Source organism: Phaseolus vulgaris, chromosome 8 (assembly GCF_000499845.2).
Source record: "Phaseolus vulgaris cultivar G19833 chromosome 8, P. vulgaris v2.0, whole genome shotgun sequence".
Lineage (NCBI taxonomy): Eukaryota > Viridiplantae > Streptophyta > Magnoliopsida > Fabales > Fabaceae > Phaseolus > Phaseolus vulgaris.
This window is the reverse complement of record NC_023752.2, coordinates 44,048,863-44,068,070: the sequence shown is the minus strand read 5'-3', so window position 1 is coordinate 44,068,070 and position 19,208 is coordinate 44,048,863. Positions and strand designations below refer to the sequence as shown.

At 35.6% G+C, this 19,208-nt stretch overlaps 1 protein-coding gene across 2 annotated transcripts; it reads left to right on the top strand.

Moving 5' to 3' along the window:
* Positions 1-4,583: 4,583 nt before the first annotated feature.
* Positions 4,584-9,240, top strand: LOC137826669 (large ribosomal subunit protein uL3z-like). 2 transcript variants are annotated; one of them, XM_068632735.1, is made up of 7 exons: positions 4,584-4,999; positions 5,091-5,150; positions 5,278-5,728; positions 7,425-7,556; positions 7,765-7,915; positions 8,374-8,783; positions 9,052-9,240. In XM_068632735.1, the coding sequence occupies exons 4-7, from the start codon at positions 7,471-7,473 to the stop codon at positions 9,077-9,079; spliced, it is 675 nt and encodes a 224-aa protein (XP_068488836.1). In that variant the 5' UTR covers positions 4,584-4,999; positions 5,091-5,150; positions 5,278-5,728; positions 7,425-7,470; the 3' UTR covers positions 9,080-9,240. The 2 variants fall into 2 exon arrangements, with proteins under 2 accessions (XP_068488836.1, XP_068488837.1); XM_068632736.1 differs by lacking the exons at positions 4,584-4,999; positions 5,091-5,150; positions 5,278-5,728 and adding an exon at positions 6,796-6,939.
* Positions 9,241-19,208: the final 9,968 nt, after the last annotated feature.

The window sequence follows — 19,208 nt, the reverse complement described above, 5'->3', positions numbered from 1 at the left end:
GTGAACCAATTGTTTCAACAAATCAACAGGTTGAAATTTTACAACTTTTTAGAAAACATTTCTTTTCAAATAGATAAATCAAGTGATCTTAGATCAATATAAGGAGTGAATTATCAAGTCAAAAACTACAAGATAACACACATAACAGCAGGATCTTCAAGCTTTCCACACAAATTTGTAGGCATCAAAGCATCTTGTTCAACAGTTTTAACCAAATTTAGCATATGTTGCTAAATATAGAAGATAGAGAGTGTATGCAGATTGGCAACAATATTTTTTTGTTAATAAGAGCGACATTAGAGCATATCATGATTTATGGTAATTGAAAATCTTGTTTCCTCTACTGTATTTTGATTACTAACACTTCCAACAATTTTATAGTCATGGCAGTAGTCCGAGCAGCAAATGAAGATAAAGATAAGTCAAAGAGGCTAAGGTATGGTTATAGCAATTTGATAAATAGATACAAATTTTCAAGAACATAAATACAAATATATCTATATTAACCATATACCTTTTCCATAAAAAAGTGTAAGGTGAGAATAATTGATCAAGAGAATGTTGTCTTGAGTAATCTTACTATCTATCCATGGCATATTAATCGTTTTTACTTCTCTTTGCATATTTTTTTTTGTAATGGGGTATGATCCTGCCGGTTGACCTGAGTACAAGAGCCTTGCCACGTCAAAGGTTTCTCCTTCTCGATCAGCTTCGCACCACGTTAGCCTTTGTCTTTCGCGTCTCAATTCTTCGCAAGAACCTGCAGAAAACAGAGTGGCGCCACTGCGGCCGATCGCGCTCCGACGCTCAAGTCAGTGACGGAATCACCAAATACTAAGAGAGAAAATCTAAACTCAAGGAACCGTGCGCAGTGAATCTCAGTGTACTCAAGAGTATTCTCAAAGCGTACTCAAGTGTTCTGAAAGCGTACCTCAAAGTCTGTTAAGAGTTCCTTATATACCTGAGCACTTTCTCTCTCCTGACGGTTATACCTCTGGACACGTGGCTCGCATCCAGTTGTACACGTGTTGCCATCTGGAGCCCCCTTCTACTTGAGCGTCACCTCTACTCTTCAAGCTATTCGACTAAGTTACCCATGCAAAGAGTAACTTGGTGCATAGCTTCCTTGGAGCGCGACCCCTTAAGTGGCGAGTACGGGGTGTCACCATGCACACCTTCTCTGTGGTCTCGCCTGCCGCTATCACGATCTGCTTCACTTGCATCGTGCATGTTCTGGGAAACTGTTCCCTTGCCTCGACCTCTGGCTAGGGAATGATCATCTGATAACCTCGTCCTTCGTACTTGTATCCCTTGAAAGCCTTAAGCAAGCCTTCCTGATCTTTCGGCGATGTGCCCCTTTCGGCGGTCTCTAACCACTTGATCGCCTAAAACTCACATACGGCGACATGACGCAAGCCTGGTGACCGCCGGTTATACATACTAGAGATCGGAGAACGCCAAGCCAACAATTGGCGACTACACAGACTTCCCGATGTGCTTCCCTTCTGTCAGCCAGGTGTTCCGTTCAACACGCCTATATTATCGCTTGCTGCCACGTCATCACTTTCAATTACCTGATCAGTACAGGGTATAAAAGCAGTGTGGATAGCAGATTATTGGTTCTCTTTTCATATTTCGAGTATGACTGGCATCTTGTTAACTACTAAATATTGAGAGTTTGTAAGAATTAATTAGAATATAAAGATATTTTATGAGAACTTTTTGTTCAAAGATTCATCCTATGTATCGGTATTCCTATCACTTTCTAGTTTGTTCCTTAATGCTTATCTCTGTAATTTCTTCTGACTTTTTGAAACATGTGAAACTTCTCTATTTTTACTCCAAAGTATGAGTGGAACGTAATAAGTATGAGTGTTCCAGCACCAAAGGCATCTGCTGAGACTTGGGCAAAAATGGTGACTGAGATACAGAAATTAGCATTGTCTACTCTCCTTGGAATTCCGATGATTTATGGAATAGATGCAATTCATGGCCACAACAATGTCTATAATGCTACAATTTTCCCTCACAATGTTGGGTTAGGAGTTACCAGATAAGTTTATGCATGTGCCATAATAGAAAGAATAGTCATAAAATGGTTTTAAAAGAAAGGGGGACAAATGACAATAAGTAGTCATGGGTCATATTTGTTAATTTTGATTACAGAATTTGGTTTTCCCAACACCTAATGAAGTAATACTGGCGGATACTGGCGGAGGCTATATTTAAACATGTGAACATTTTTGGCACCCCAAATCAATAATTAAAAGCATTTTGTTATGAAATTTTGTTCTTATAATGAGATCTACTGTCATATATAAAACTAAAAATGATTGAAAAGCAATTAAATAAAATAATATTTTTTATTTACATAAAATGAAAATGTGTTTATATTTGTGATGAAATCATTTAATTGATAAAATTTTAAATGAAATGTATAATAAAAATGTTACTTAATATTCACATAAGTGTGAATTTTATTTATATGTATAAAAATATTAAATAAAAAATAAAGTATAATTAATAAAAACATAATATATCCATATTGGGAATTATATTATTATTGCATAAACATGATTAAAAGAAAATCAACCCGAAACTGATATTTTGAGTCATTCTATTTTACCCACACAAAGGTGTGTTAGTGCTAGTCTATGGTTAGTAAGTTCAAGTTTAAATCTTATAAGGAAGTTAAAGGTTGAAAATGAAAAATTTTAAATCTTCTTATAATATTTTTCTATTAATCATCTTACTTACTTTAAATGTAATTTATTTTATTTTTATATTTGGAAGGCATTCAATATGTTTAATTATGATAAAAAAAATATTTTATATTTGTATTTTAATTTGTAGATTTCACATCACGAAGTTATGATGAGGTAATAAAAAATTTACTCAATTAATTGTGAATTTTACTTTAAGTTAATTTTTTTTTACTTATTCAACTATTCATCTCCATTTAAGGATAAAGATATAGAAGACATTACAATCCAATGTGCTTCATTTTTCTAAGTGTTTATGATCATATGTAAAATTTGTTAGTTTATTTAAATATACGATGAATGTTATATTTATTATTTAATTTTTTTTTTTACAATTTTTATTGAAAACCATTGAATTATCAATGAATGAGTTTGTTTAATGATTGTTATTAAAGAATGAAATAAAATTAATAAAGCAAACATTTTTTTTAAAAAAAAAAAAAAACTTACTATGAAGGTTAATGCTACTATCTAACATAAAAAGTCTGACTTAGTATGACCGGTGGTAGAAATATGTCATAGAAAATCACTTACTATGACGGGTGGTAGAGATATTTGTCATAGAAAATCACTTATTGTGACAGTTCTGATGAGAACCATCATAATAAGTCATATTTTCTATGATTATTCTAGAAATACCAGTCATAGAAAGTTCTATTTGAATATATTATGATAAATATTTTTAACAGACATAAAAAGTGCAAAGTTTCTATGTCACCTGGATTTATGTTGTTATAAGAATCGTCATAAAAAATCCTGAAAAACCATCATAAAAAGTTCTGAAAAACCGCCATAAAGAATCTTATTTACACTTTCACTCATTTTTTTTTTGTAAAAATTTTTCATGTTAGGCATCACTATGCTACTTGACATCTCAGGTAGGCTGATACCTCAAGTAACAACAATCATTTGTCATCACATGAAAAAAGTATTATTAAAAAAAAATACAAAAATATAGGAGACTAAACTAAAACTTATATGTTAACAAAAACGATACATAGGTAGACAATACCTATTAATAAAGAATCCACTCCCACTCATTTTCTCATTGAATTTTTTATTGCATTTTATATTTTAATTTCAAACAAATATAACTTTAATAAATAATCTCAATTAATGAATCATAAATTACAACTAATAATAATTAATTGCAGAAGTATAATAGTATTAATTATATATTAAATGATGTAAATTTTAATCTTTAAAAATTTCAAATTAACTAATATATTAATGTCTTTTGTAATTACATATTAGTAAAATATCAATCTCTTCATTCCTATTTTATTGACAAATATTTATTGAGAGAATTTTTTGTATTTTCAACAAATAAAAATGAGTGTTTATTGAAAAAATAAATTGTTTTTTTTTTAAAAACCATTTTAATAAATAATATTTATTATCTTGATATTGTTGTGAACAAGATAAAATATTTATCCTCAATACTGTAAAATCTGGAAACACTTCAATTTATTCAATAATTGAAAACTTTGTAGAAGATCCAAATGTATTGAAAGAAAGATTTACTACATGTAATATTTATAGATGGTATAAAGATAATTTCACTACAAAAAATCGTGTATGTGGTGGCGGTTATAATATGGCGGTTATTAAAAACCGCCACAATTAGCTGTATAATACGACAGCTTCGTAAACGCCATAATGTTCCTTCAAAATATGGCATTTAGAACCGCCATAATTAGCTTCCGAAATAAAATTTCTCCCGCTTTTCGTTCCCTCCATGAGTTTCATCTTTCACAAAGTTTTTTTTTTTTTTTTCCCCTCTTTTAGTCTTCTTCAAAAATATACCTCTTTCACTCTTCATATTCTTCATTCACTCAACCTCTAAACCCTCACTCTCACCCTCATCTTCTTTCAATCTTCACATTAAACCTCTAAACCCTCACTCTGACCCTCATCGTAATCTTCCCTTCTCAGCCCCATTTCGAAAACCCTCGCCCTCACTCTCACCGCAATCGTTCCCTTCCCAATTGTATTTTGTAAACCCTCACTCACCTCCCAATTTCGTATTCCCCTTCTCTCACCGCAATCGTTCTCTTCTCTATCGATTTAGGGTTTTCAATCGCATTCGTTCTCCCCGCAGTCGTTCTCATCGGAAACGTTCGCGCAGAGGCAATGCTGCCGAGGGAGGTGCCAAGAATAAAACGATGAGCGAGCATAACCCTGCCACTCGCAGGTCATACGCTCTCAGTTCCTCAAACTCAAGACTCTCATCAACGGTACATAACGTTACCACTCACTCTTCAATTTATTTACAACACTAAATTCAATTTTTATCCCTAATTAGCTAACCCTAAACAAACCTAGCAGAGAAAAGAGATGATTTGTTGAACACGGAGTCCGACAACTTCGACACCATTTTGGACCAAGGTAGGTAGTTGTACTTGTTCCTTTGCTTTTGTTCTTGTTCTCGTTCTCGTTGTTATAATCTTAAGTTCTCCGCTGGACATCTGATTTAACTTTCTAGTGATTGGTCTGGTTGGATGGAATTTTGCAGTTGAGAAGCCCAGAGAGCAGGTTGCAGATGCAGAGGCGTTGTTGGATCTGACACGCACTCTGTTAGGTCTTAGGCGAACGAGGGTGTCACCCCTTCTCAATTTGTTTCCTCTTTGCTCATACGCCATGGCCAAGGCCAAGACTCAATCGATTAGCAGAAACTTGGCGATCGTACCCTCGAAGAGGCTGCGGAACAAGATCGCAGGTTTCTCCCCACATCTCATGAAACGGATCCAGAAGGGTTCGTTTCGCGGCATCTCGCTCAAGCTGTAGGAGGAGGAGTGGGAGCAACTCATGGACTTCGTCCCCAACATCTCCGCCATCAACACCGACCACATCGAGGTGGACAAGGAAACCATGGATATGTTCCATTCTCTCGTACTCAACTAAATCAGCGACATCACCCAGGTTGACCCTGTCCCTATCCAACAAAACTTCCCCTTCACCAGGAGGTACTTATCCATCTGTCATCACAAAACCTCGGAATTTCACTTTCACTTTTTCTTTTCATTCATGCTTTTTAGTTTTATCATGTTGTTGCTAAATAACTAAGACGATACATGTAAAAGGCTATCTGGCTATGCAACTTTTTTCAGAACATTATCTACATTCTTGCTTTAACTAAATTTTACAAGCTCTCTCCTGCAAACATAAAATTAGAATCAATATCTCGCTAATTATTAGTGTTGGCTACATTTAGCAAAACTAAAATGCTAAGCTTGTCTATAATTTGAGATTGTTTCAGGCCAGAAGATGGGAAAACATTGAAACCTATTTGCCTGCTACAACTTTGCCGCATTTGAGTGATTATATATGATTTTATTTGACATTTCCTGGCTGAAGAACTACTATAATTTTGGGTTTTTTTTTAAAAAAAAAAGCAAAGAATAAAAATGAATTAAAAGGGACACTCCAGGGGTGTCCCAACCCTTATACAACGACCAACAACCACAAAGCATTCAATACTCCGTTACGGCTGGTGTATAAACATTAAAAACTAGTTGCATGGCCTAAATAAAACATCACTTGCATAATACTAGTGCATTGTGTTAGCCCCTAGGACTATTGCTTAGTGTTCTTGTGCTTTGCATCTGATGCCTTGATTGTTCCAGTGATTCAGAAATGTAATACTTGCTTGTACTCACCCACCTCCTACTTAAACCCACAGAACTCTGCCCCGCCCCTGCACCTTTTATAAGTGGCCATTTATAAAGCCCCACCCAGCTGCATCATCTATCTACCATTTTGTCACTTCTGTCCCCAGAAATCCCAATAAACTTCTCATCCTTAACTAGATTCCTCTCTAATTCTTGCCGACATAAACTAGTTGAGAACTTATGCATATTATGTGCATAAAAGGTGACAGGCTTGCATTTCTGAGACTACACCTTGATCATAAGGATGCTGACTTTCACTTTAACATTTCTGAGACTATAATTTTGGGTTTGATCACTTTAACATGTCATGGAGAAAGATGGGCATATGGGGTCTTGTTAACTGTCTATTGGGGAATGTGGGTCCATTTGGTTCTGGAGATTGGGTCCTCCCTGATCTTACAATTCAAGGCTCTACAAGAGTCAATTACCCCATGCTTTTCATAAAAGTTTTGCAGATGAGTCAGTGGTGTATCCTCCAGATGTTCCTCCCCTTATAAGGGATATAGGTTGGTTTTTAAATGCAATAGATAAACTATTTTTTGCTTCCTTTGACAAGTACAGTTTCAAACACATTAGTGGGGTCATTAACTATTTATTTTATCATTATTTTCTGTCAATTTAACTCTTGAGTGGGATGTTTCCTTGTGTTTACTTGAAAATAAATGTTTAATAGTATCCAACCGTGCATTACACAAAAGTTATACAAAAAGTCAAGATGGATTTCAAGTGGGAAAAAGTGATTTCAACCTCAAAGTGATATGCTTTGTAGTTTATGAATGTCTTCTTCTTCTTTCCCCTTCTAATATATAACTTATTAACATTTTTTTGGTAATAATACAATGATAGTAACATCTAAAAACATCAATAATATTTTAAAGAGTTGTTAAGTTGTTGTTTAACTAATATTGATGATCAATAAAAAACTTATAAGATTCCTTGAAAAATATTTTAGAAAAATTATTTTACTAATATGTTACTTTTTATTGTGCAGGGATGTTGACTGGCAAGATAATGATGGAGCACTAAACGCAATATCCATGACTCATCTTCTCCTGCCAATTGAACACCCCAACTGCTTGGTTGAAAAGGAATCAGATTGCAAACCTTTATATCCTGGCATCTGGTCCGTAAAACTAGCACCCTATATACTTTTTTTCCCATAATAATTCATAACATAGTCAACCCTGTAGCCTTTGGCTTAGCTTTGCATTATTTTGTTATATCTAAAGCTATATGGTCTACTAAATTGGTTCCCAGGATATCAGTATAGTGTAATGACCTCTTTTTATAAGTTGCATCAAGAACATCTTTATTAGGAATTTGAAACGTAGGTTCTATAAGAACTGGTGCAAGTCAAAGAAGAAGCCTTTCACCAAGTACTCAAAGCAGTATGAAACTGACGAGGGAAAGAAAAACATTGAGACTCAGCTGGAGAAACTGAAGAAGTATTCTACCGTGATTCGTGTTTTGGCTCACACCCAGGTACTCACATATTAATGGGATCACATACTTTTCTTTTTATCTTTATTTTATTTTATGTATTTGTGGTTGTATATATGAAAGTTTGGAATTATCATCGTTTTGACCATTTACCCCATTATCATGTTTACATTTTTTCTTGACTAATGAGAATGATGAGATTCATGTGCAAACGCAGTACCATAGAATTTGGTGCTATGAGCGGCACTTTCCACACGAGATTTCTGACTCTACTGTTTCATTAACTTCTTTTGGTCCTTTTGACTGTTAAGACTTGTGCCTAGCTATTCTAATTTTTATTGTCTGTTTTTTGCCACTGTTTTTTAATGCTGTAGAATTTTAATGTTGGTTTCTTTCTAATGTTGTGTTGTGAAATTCCAATTTCAGAGTCTCTTACTTTTTTAACCGTTTTTATTATTGTGATATAATTCTAATTTAGTTTGTTCCCTTTAATCATACAGATCAGGAAAATGAAAGGGTTGAAGCAGAAGAAAGCCCACGTCATGGAAATTCAGGTCAATGGTGGTTCTATTGCACAGAAGGTGGACTTTGCGTACAGTTTCTTTGAGAAACAGGTCCCTATTGATGTTGTGTTCCAGAAAGATGAGATGATTGACGTCATCGGAGTGACAAAGGGTAAGGGTTATGAGGGTGTTGTAACTCGTTGGGGTGTTACACGTCTTCCTCGTAAGACTCACAAGGGTTTGAGGAAGGTGGCTTGTATTGGTGCTTGGCACCCTGCCAGAGTTTCATTCACTGTTGCCAGGGCTGGTCAGAATGGATACCATCACAGAACTGAGTTGAACAAAAAGGTTTACAAGCTCGACAAAGCTGGGGATGAGTCTCACTCTGCTCTTACTGAGTTTGATAGGTGAGTTTGATAGCTGGGAATTTTTTATGAATAAAAATATTATTTTATTGTGGGTCTCAAGTATATGAGTTCTTTAAAATTAAAGAGAATGCATGCATGTGAGACTCGCATTAAAATAACAACTTTTGTAAGTTTATTCCATTGAAGATGCTACTAAACCATCTAATTTCTAATATGATATTTTGGAATTTGTCCACGAAATTAAGCACTTTTTTTGTTCTGAGAAGATGTTTTGTATTGATAAATTTATGGTATTTTGATGAAACAGGTACTACAAATATGTGGAGTGGAGGTGATCACATACTATTCATTATTAATAGGGAGAGAGCAGGAGCAATTTGACCTAATTTATGACAAATTAGGATTGGGAGTTTACTTCAAATATAAACAATTTATATTTTGACAATGTAATTTACTTGTTTGGATTAGTTATGAATGAAATCATTTTTTATTATTATATTTATCTATTTTAATTATATTATGAAGTTGTATTATGAAATTAGTTTATGTTGTAACTTAATTATATTATGCAAGATGTATAAAACATAACTGTGTAGTGAAATTTAATTATGATATTAAATTAATTAATATTATAAAATAGAATTAAATAAATTATTAAAAATGTTAAAAATAAAATTAAAGTTTAATTATAATATGAAATTAAATAATATTATGAAATCAAATTATAAAATAGAATTAAATAAATTATTATAAATATTAAAAATAAAATTAAATATTTAATATTCAAATTATGACAGTTATAAAGTGTATTATAAATGTCATACTATACTGTATTAAGTGGCGGTTAAAACTGCCACTATTTACGTTAGAATTGGTTTACACAGTTTTAAAATTACGACATTTATAATTGACGTCAATTATACGCTTAAAACCGCCACTTTATACAATGCATAATATGGCGTCTGCTACAACGGTTCTTAATTGACCGCCACATTAAACTTTGTGGCGGCAAGAATTCTGGCGGTACGCGGTACCGCCACAGACGTATAAGGCGGCGGTTAAAAATGCCAGTTTTTGTGAAAATAACCGCCGCATTATACACGTTTTTTTGTAGTGTTTTTTGTTAAAAATCAATGTAAGAGAGTAACAAATCTATATTATCCAACCATGTCTTATTGATGGTATAAAGATAATTTTATCAAAAATAAATTTAAGTGAGTAACAAATCTATACAACCCAACCATGTCATATTATACATGGTATAAAGATAATTTTTATCAAAACTAAGAAGATGGATTCATAGGATTTTGGAAGGAAGATTTCTGGTAGAATTATCAAAATTATTATCAGAAAAAGGTTAAAATTAACTTAAAAGACATTATGGTAAAACAAAAGAAAAGCCAAATATAAAAGATCCAAGTTATGCACAAACAAATGATTCATCTAGGACATCCCGCTCAAGCAGACCTATAATCTTTATTCCAAGAAATTATGGATAAGTCAATACCACCACACATGATACCAAAACTCAAATATGGATCAAGAGACCTAAAGAGCCACCTCAAAGCTTTTTTTAGCTCAAATGCTGATCTCGGAGGGATCAGATGCGATCCAATGTAAAGGGTTCATGAATACCTTCACGGGAACTACCTTGTAGTGGTCTAGTGGGGTTCCCAATGTGACAAATACCTTTTTTCAGATTTTCTCATGCATTTTTGTAGAACAATTTTCATCCAACTAAATAAAGCCTCCCTAGAAAGCTAACCTTATCCGTATCAAGTCGACATTATCAAGTGACATCAACAAAAAATTGACCTTATCAGGCAGCATCAACAAAAGTTGACCTTATCAAGAGACATCAACGAAAGTTGACCTTATCAGACATTAAGTCGACCTTATTATGCGACATCAACGAATGTTAACCTTGTCAGGTAGAAAGCCACTAACCTTATCATGAAACAAGCCAATCTTATCAAGTGACATCAACAAAAGCTTATCTTATTAGGCAGCAAGTCGACCTTACCAAGCGACATCAACCAAGCTGACCTTATTAGGCAACAAGCTAACCTTATTAGGTGACCAAGAATGATACAACCCAACTCCACAAGCAGATGACCAAGGGCCTAAAGCACACTTCACACCTAGCTCAGTCCTCACAAAATAAAAGACAAGGTTCCACTAGGCCTTAGAGGAGTTTCAACATAAGAAGACCCGGACATGGGCTAGAGCATCATTTGTTTTTCCTTCCAGTATTTTTAAAACACATTAAATTGTAATCAAATGGGCTCACATTGGCCCAAGTAGAATAACCTGGCTTCTAGAAGACTTTCCTCCCCCATGTGTCGCCCATATGCATCACTCTTTGAGCTACCTTCTAGAAACATCACCCATGGTGCGACATTACCTAAGCTAGACCTAGATTCTAGAAGCTTTGTGTAAATGTCGCCCCTACCCTTCAGTCTTATTCCCCAAGACACTCCCACCTATAAATAGAGTGTCTTGCCTCATTGTGATGGACATTGAAATTGAAGTAAAGAAACTCTGTCAAAGTGAATCCTTGTGTGGTTTCTAAGCTATTTTTTAGTCTTATCTTAAGTAGAGAATACTTCAAGTGGTGACTCCTCCTCAGTCATCTTGGAACTCTCCCTATTCCAAGTGGCGTGATGAAATCACCATTTCCATCGTCTCCATAAGCTTCCTTCTCTCTTTACTATTTTCCTTTGTCTTCTTTTCCGTTCCGCCATTATTCTTCTTTGCTTAGCTATTTCTTTTATTGTTTCCGCTCTTTATCTTCTCCTTATCTTGCTATTAATTTCATGTTCATCATCATTCATCGTCTTAATTGTGTTTTTCTCTTTGTTCTTTTGAAGAGAGCCTTCACATTTACTTAACTACTTGGTTAAGTTCGTGACCAGTGGCAATCTTCACTAAGTCTCACCATATTTTGTTAATCAAAATCATAATTAAGTGAAAATCCTAAAAACATGTGTAATTCTAAAATCAACTCACATCAAAGAGTGACCTTATTAGGCAGCATTGCCCTAACTTGGTTGGAAGATTGATCTTATTAGGAAACATCGACCCAGACTTGGCTGGAAAGTTTTAAAAAAAGTAAAAAAAAAATTACATTTGTTTAAAATATAACATTGTGCGACAAACACAACTTACGTTACGTTGTAGAGGTGGTTTAATTTGAAGTCCTTTTTATAATCGTCCTTTTTTTCTATTATTGGTGGTTGTGAACTAACCTGTTTTCTTTTTTTTCTTGGTTGCCTTAAGCTCATAAGTTTATTTTTCTTAAAATCTAAGTTAGAATTCTCATAAATTAGACAATCATGAAACCTTAGTTTGTAAGATAATTTAAATAAGGACAATCAATAGAAAGATAAGAGTCACTTAGTTAGTCTTATCTCCTATTAAAAGGGAATGCAACTTATCTAAAGAGTTAAGGTCTACTAATAATTAACAGAAAGATTCAATAAAACTAAGCAGAATCATACAAAATAAGAGAATATATACTTGTGTTACTTGAAATTAATTGAGAAAAATATAAACTTTAAGAATTAAATAATATTAATTAGTTTTGAGAAGATAACATACAAACTAATTATGAAATACATATATCTTAGTATGATCAAATAGACTCAATTATGAATATTTTAGTTCAATGTCACTTGAGCTTTAAATTAGAACACTACTAAAACTTAAATTAAGAATAAGTATAAAAAAATATTTTAACCAAACATTTTTAATTGAATGCATTTTTACATTGGAGAATTGCTCTCTTACAATTTTGTTACCATGCATAAGATTTATACTGAAATCAATAAGCTCATCGAGTGAATCCAATAGATCAAGCCAGAATGCAAAATTTATGGTTTATCATAAATAAGCCAAATTAAGATAATATGTTTTGAACTGAATTTGTGATTAACTAATTAAACTTCCAGAGCCTAGTAAAGAAAGATGTAGTTAAAGGGTAGGGGATGAATAAAATGTAGTTACAGAAACATTTGTAGTTGCACCATCGATAAACTGAGAAAATGTTACCATCTCTTTGTGCAGATAGTACAATTAATAATGTAACATCTATTTTGTTGAATTATATTATACATCTCTAATAGAAAACCCAAAACCATCTTGGTTCTTTGTTGTTGTTCTTCTCTCCGTTGCGTACACAAGGCCATGAAGAACTTATCATGTTCAATTAAAGCAATAGCTAAAGGGTTGTGTCTGTGTAATATACTCTGTCTTAGCTAAAGGCTAGGAAAGGTTTTTCATATATGCAGGAGTGAAGAAGTGGAAGGAAGGGATCGTGTAGTACAATGGAAGAAGAAATTAACCATAGTCTCTTAAACCAAACAAGGCTCTGCACTTTTAAGGAGGGATGCATAAATCATAGCAGCAGTAGTGAGCAGCAGCAAGGATAACAGCAGGGCTAGTGAAAGAGGAGAAATCCTGGTGTAGTCAAGTCAAGACCATCAAACTGCATAGCTGCCGCTGAAGAACAATAGGAAAATCATTAAGAATCCTGGTGTAATCCTAGAAAGCCTGGCTACCAATAGAGGGAGAATATAAGGACATGCTTGCAATGACCCGAATCAGGCCAATCCACCCACGTAGTGAAAGAAGAGTAAGCTGGACTCTTTACAATCACATGATCTGGAAGCAGTCTGGCCTTTGCTGTTTCGTAATCTGGGATTTCAATGTATAGATTCAATGGGGTAGAAAACTCTTCCATTCAGTGGATGTACAAAATAAATATCACAGTTAGTTAAAGCCCATATGCTGCAAAATTGCTAGATGTTCTTGATACTAATAATAAGCTCTTTGCACGATGCATGTAGAAAGATTAAAGTTGTGATAAGGACTCACAGTTCTTGGGATTGATCTAGCAAAATTGTCCAGTATGACAACACTCCAGAGGTATCTAGATTCCAAGTTAACAACGTTGTTTGGGGCAAGGAATTAATTTGAAGTTTGATCCTCATGGAAGATTGCTCTAATAGTAGGAATATGGATCTGAAGCATCAGCACTTCCCGGATACAGTCATATGGATCTAAGAATTAGTTTAGTCTATCTAGCTTTTGTTTATCCAAAGGAATTAAGATCTGGACTTGTATCTTTGGTACTGCAAGCTGTCATGCGGGTTATAGGAGTTTTGTTCTATTTTGCTCCTGGTATATCTGTTCTTAAATTCTGTCAAAGATGCATAAACCTTTGAGCATGTATCCATTGGGACATCCTGAAATGTTCCTATTAATTCTTTTATTTATTGTTGATAAAAAAAAAATTAAAGCTTTTAGGCAGGTCAGTTACCATTCAGTTCCATCCACACTTTATTTTTGTTACACACGCTATAAGGTTTTTCACTCATTTCTCACCACTTCAAGTCACCATGAATTCAAAGTCTTTTCAACAACAGCATATCTGCATATCTATGTTTTATTTCCTTTTATTCATTTCTCCTTCAAATTGACAAAAGAAATTATTTTAACTATGACTATGACAAGTTATAAACATGTGGAAATGTATATGTTTATCTGATAAGACATGTCTTGAGCTATACAACCACCCAAAGTTATATCATATCTCACCTTAAGTGTTTTTACTATAAAAGAGTGTAGTTGGATAAATGGAATAATGTGTAATTTCAAAGTTCACTTTGAAGAAATGAATACATATTGTTATTGTAACTCAGAGAGAGAAAATGAAAGGTTATCATATTAACTGATGTGTATTACAATGTGTTGATAAAGCAGTAATTTATACACAGGGTAACTCATGGGTACCCTTAACACCCCCCCTTAAACTCATGGTTGGATTGGCCATAATCATGAGTTTATCCCGTACATGCAGAAACAATATGCCAGAAACAGGCTTGGTAAGGGGATCAGCAACTTGAAAGCGTGCTGGAAGATGAAGAAGCTGAATTTTTTGATTCCGAACTTGATCACGAACAAAGTGGAGGTCCAGTTCAAAATGTTTCGTTCTAGAGTGCATAACAGGATTTGCACTTAGCAGAACTGCTCCAAGATTATCCGAATACAACTTTGGTTTGGAACCTTGGATGCGCAACTCAGAAAGAAGAGATTGAATCCACACAATTTCAGCAACGAGAGCTGCAACTGCTCGGTATTCTGCTTCCGTACTACTTCTGGAAACTGTTTTCTGTTTGTGAGATGACCAGGAAACAAGATTAGACCCCATGTAAATACAGTATCCAGTTGTGGATTTGCGGTCGTCAACGTCAGCACCCCAATCTGCATCCGCAAAGCCAATAAGAGAGGTCGTCGAGTTGGGGCGAAGAAGCAATCCATGTGTAATGGTGCCAGCTAGATAACGAAGAATTCTCTTCACAGCTTGCCAATGGTGAAGTTTCGGATCATGCATAAAATGACAAACACGATTAACAGAGTAAGAGAGTTCAGGCCTAGTTATAAGAAGATATTGAAGTGTACCAACAACTGACCTATACAGGGAGGGATCATTGAATGATTCAGAAGAATCTTGTTGTAGACGCGAAGAGGATGTCATAGGCGTGGGTTGAGGTTTAGCATGGAGCATATTTGTTTTCTGTAACAGCTCACGTATGTACTGGTCCTGAGAGAGATGCATGTCACCAGTAGATGTTCGAGAAACTTGAATTCCTAAAAAATGATGAAGACTACCTAAATCTTTTAATGCAAAAGAAGAACGCAAAGTGGTAATGAGGTTAGTAATTTCAGTAGGTGAAGATGCAGTGATGATTATATCATCAACATAAACTAGGACAAACATAGTATAAGACGACGTGAATTTAGTAAACACAGAGGTATCACTTACTGTAGGACAAAACCCAAGATCACATAAAGTTGTGCTAAGTTTAGAAAACCAGGACCTGGGTGCTTGCTTAAGGCCATATATAGCCTTGTGTAATTGACATACAAGAGTGGGATCATGAGAGATAAAACCTGGTGGTTGCTGCATATACACACGTTCATTGAGATCACCATGGAGGAACGCATTATCAATGTCCACTTGACGAATAGCCCAGTTATTTGTAACAGCATGCGAAAGAACAATACGAATCGTGGTGGGTTTGACTACAGGACTGAAGGTCTCACTGTAGTCAAGTCCCTCAGTTTGATTGAAGCCTTTGGCAACAAGGCGTGCCTTGCAACGTTGAAAAGAACCATCTGCATGCAATTTGGTTTTAAAAATCCATTTACAACCTACCAGAGAGGCATTGGACGGGAGAGCAGTGAGAGTCCACGTTTTGTTCTTGAGGAGAGCTTGATACTCATCAGTCATTGCTTGGGACCATACAGGAGAAGCCATAGCTTCCTTGACAGAAGAAGGAGGAGAAGGAATAGTAGAAACAGCAGTATAAATTTTGGGTTTAAGGATGCCTACCTTGGCACGAGTGGTCATGGGATGAGTGTTAGTAGGGGGAGGAACAGAAGGAAGAAAATTAATATTACCAGTTGCAGAAGCACCAATGTCAGGAACAGAATTGCCAATGGTACCAGTTGCAGAAGCACCAATGTCAGGAGTGGAATTGCTATCAGAAACAACATGCTCATTAACAGAATCAGTATTGGTATGAACAACAGTCAAAGTGGGGGAAATATCATGTGTGTGCTTATGAGAAACAGCAGGCATAACAAAATTATTCGAGTCTTCATTATATGGAAAAGTAGTTTCATCAAAACGAACATGACGAGAAACAATAGTCTTACCAGTGGGCAGGAGACAGATATAACCTCTATTAGTTGGACTGTATCCAAGAAAGAGAGAACACTGTGATCTAAAATCAAACTTATTAGTATTATAGGGACGTAAATTTGGATAACAAGCACAGCCAAACACTTTGAAAACATTATAATCAGGTTGGCGTTTAAACAACCTAGCATAAGGGTTATCACCATTCAACACAGGGGTGGGAAGAGCATTGATAATGTGGGTGGAAGTGATGAAGGCTTCAGCCCAAAAACGACGTGGCAAAGAGGCAGTGGCAAGAAGCGTTAGGCCCATATCAACAATATGTCTGTGCTTTCGTTCAACAGATCCATTTTGTTCATGGGTGTAGGGACATGTAAGTCTATGGTGAATGCCACAATTTTCAAGGAAAGGTTTAAGACAAAGAAATTCTTTGGCATTATCAGTTTGAATAGAGCAAAGTTTAGAATTTGTTTGGTTTTCAGCAAAACTTTTGAATTTTTTAAACACAGAGAAAACCTGAGATTTAGTATGCAGAACATATATCCATGTATATTTGGTGTAAGCATCAAGGAAAGAGATGTAATACCTTGCACCATTGGAAGCAGGTATAGGAGCAGGACCCCAAACATCAGCAAACACAAGTTCCAAAGGACGAGAATAAATGGTAATAGAAGAAGTAAAAGGAAGCTGTTTATTTTTACCAAGCATACAAGCAGAGCAAAATTTGATATCAGAAGAACAACGTATATTACAATGCTGTAAAATCTGTTTTAATGTGCCATAATGACAATGACCAAAACGTTCATGCCAGATATTGGCGGTGAGTTTATTATCTACAAAAGAAGTATGAAAAACAGAGGACATATGAGGAGTGTGCATGGTTGGAAAGGTGTAGAGGCCATCCTTAAGAATGCCGCGAAGAAGAACTTTGTTCGTAGCCTGATCAACAACACAGCAATGGTTAGCATGGAATTGAAAATACACATGATTGTCACGAGCAAACTGAGAAACACTAAGTAAGTTCTTGGTTATCAGCGGAACATGTAATAGATTGCGCAATAATAAGGGTTTATCCGTGAGAGAAGAACGAAAAATTGCAGACCCAGTATTAGCAATAAACAAACCTGAGCCATTACCCATTTTAACAGTTTCAGTGCCGTTGTAAGGTTGCTTGGTTGTGTAGACAGTGGGATCTTTCGTTACATGATGTGTAGCACCACTGTCAGGGTACCAAAGGGGATCCTTAGTGGTGGAATGAATGCCCAGAAGAGACGCATCGCTGGGTTCAGGATCTGAGATCGAAACTTGAGAAAAATTAGCACGAGGAGGTGGATTGGGTTTGTGGTCATACCATTGCCAACACTGGAGAGCCGCATGACCATATTTGCCACAAACTTGACACGTTGGTTTGGGAGAGGTCCAAGAACCACGAGCTGGAGAACGGGAAAAGCGAGAACCACGTGCAAAATTTTGGGAGCGAGAAAACCCACGACCACCACGATTGCTATGGAACTTGAAATTGGCTCTGTCATTGGTGGGATTCGAAGGCGTCCAAGTTGAGAGAGCGGCAGTGGCCGGAAAACTGAGAGGATCGAGGTGATGATGGCGTTCAAGACGTTCTTCTTGTACCAGAAGCAGAGCTTCAATCTCTGCAACCTTGTAAGGATCAGTTCTAGACAGAATGGAAGCAACAAAGGGATCAAAATCAGGAGGAAGACCATCAAGAATGGTTTCGATGTGATCTTCAACAGAGATTGGGGCACCAACGGCAGCCAGCGCATCCACCGCGCGTTTGATATCCAAAACATATGCTGAAATAGAACGATCTTTCTTTGGATTCTTTAAGAGGAGTTTCAATTTCTTGATCTGGGCTCGCGTATGAGAGGAAAAATATGTGTTTAGGGTTTGCCAAATCTGTGTTGCAGAGGTAAGACCCACCATTTGGGTTAAAATCGGAGTGGTCATGGACGCCAGAAGCCACACAATCAGCAAATTATCTTGTTGCTTGTAAGAGAGGAATGCAAGATTGGGAGTGAGGGTTCCATCGGCCGCAGAAAGACAGCGCGGAGCAACGTTAGTTCCGTCAAGAAACGAGGAGAGCAGCAACCCATCAACGGTGGCCAGAACCTGTTGTTTCCACAACAGAAAATTTTCGTCATCCAGTTTGAGCGGAATAGGAGTGGTAAGGTGATGTAGGGAGACGGAGGAGGAACTCTTGGTGGAGATAACCTGGGTGGACGAAGATGATGATGTAGAAGAAGAGGAGGAAGAAGGATCGGAAGCCATGAAAGAAAAAGGGAAAAAAAAAAACTCTAGCTCATGATACCATGTTATTGTAACTCAGAGAGAGAAAATGAAAGGTTATCATATTAACTGATGTGTATTACAATGTGTTGATAAAGCAGTAATTTATACACAGGGTAACTCATGGGTACCCTTAACACATATAATTCATTCATTTTGTGCCTGGATCGATTGATTGTGGAAGTGAGAAATCTACATTGTATAGGTTCCTAAATGACATATAAAAACGAATATTTTTTTTATCATGTCACCACTACCTTCTAATATTTTTTTCTTGCAAGAGATGAAAATATGCAAAACATAATTTGGTGGCATTCCAAGTTTCCTCATTCCAATATTACATTCTGCCACTCTTTGTGAATTTGCTGAAGGTTGAACCAGTAGACATGAATTATGAAACATCATACAGTAATAGCGAGAGTAATTGTCTTATGTAAAAGTTCTCATCATATTTT

What these genes read in the sequence shown, in the direction of transcription:
- LOC137826669 (XM_068632735.1), top strand. Translation starts at nt 7,471, where the DNA reads ATGACTCATCTTCTCCTGCCAATTGAACACCCCAACTGCTTGGTTGAA. An exon ending in CCTTTATATCCTGGCATCTG is followed by an intron (nt 7,557 to 7,764) that starts GTCCGTAAAACT and finishes TTTGAAACGTAG; the next exon opens with GTTCTATAAGAACTGGTGCA. An exon ending in GTGTTTTGGCTCACACCCAG is followed by an intron (nt 7,916 to 8,373) that starts GTACTCACATAT and finishes TTAATCATACAG; the next exon opens with ATCAGGAAAATGAAAGGGTT.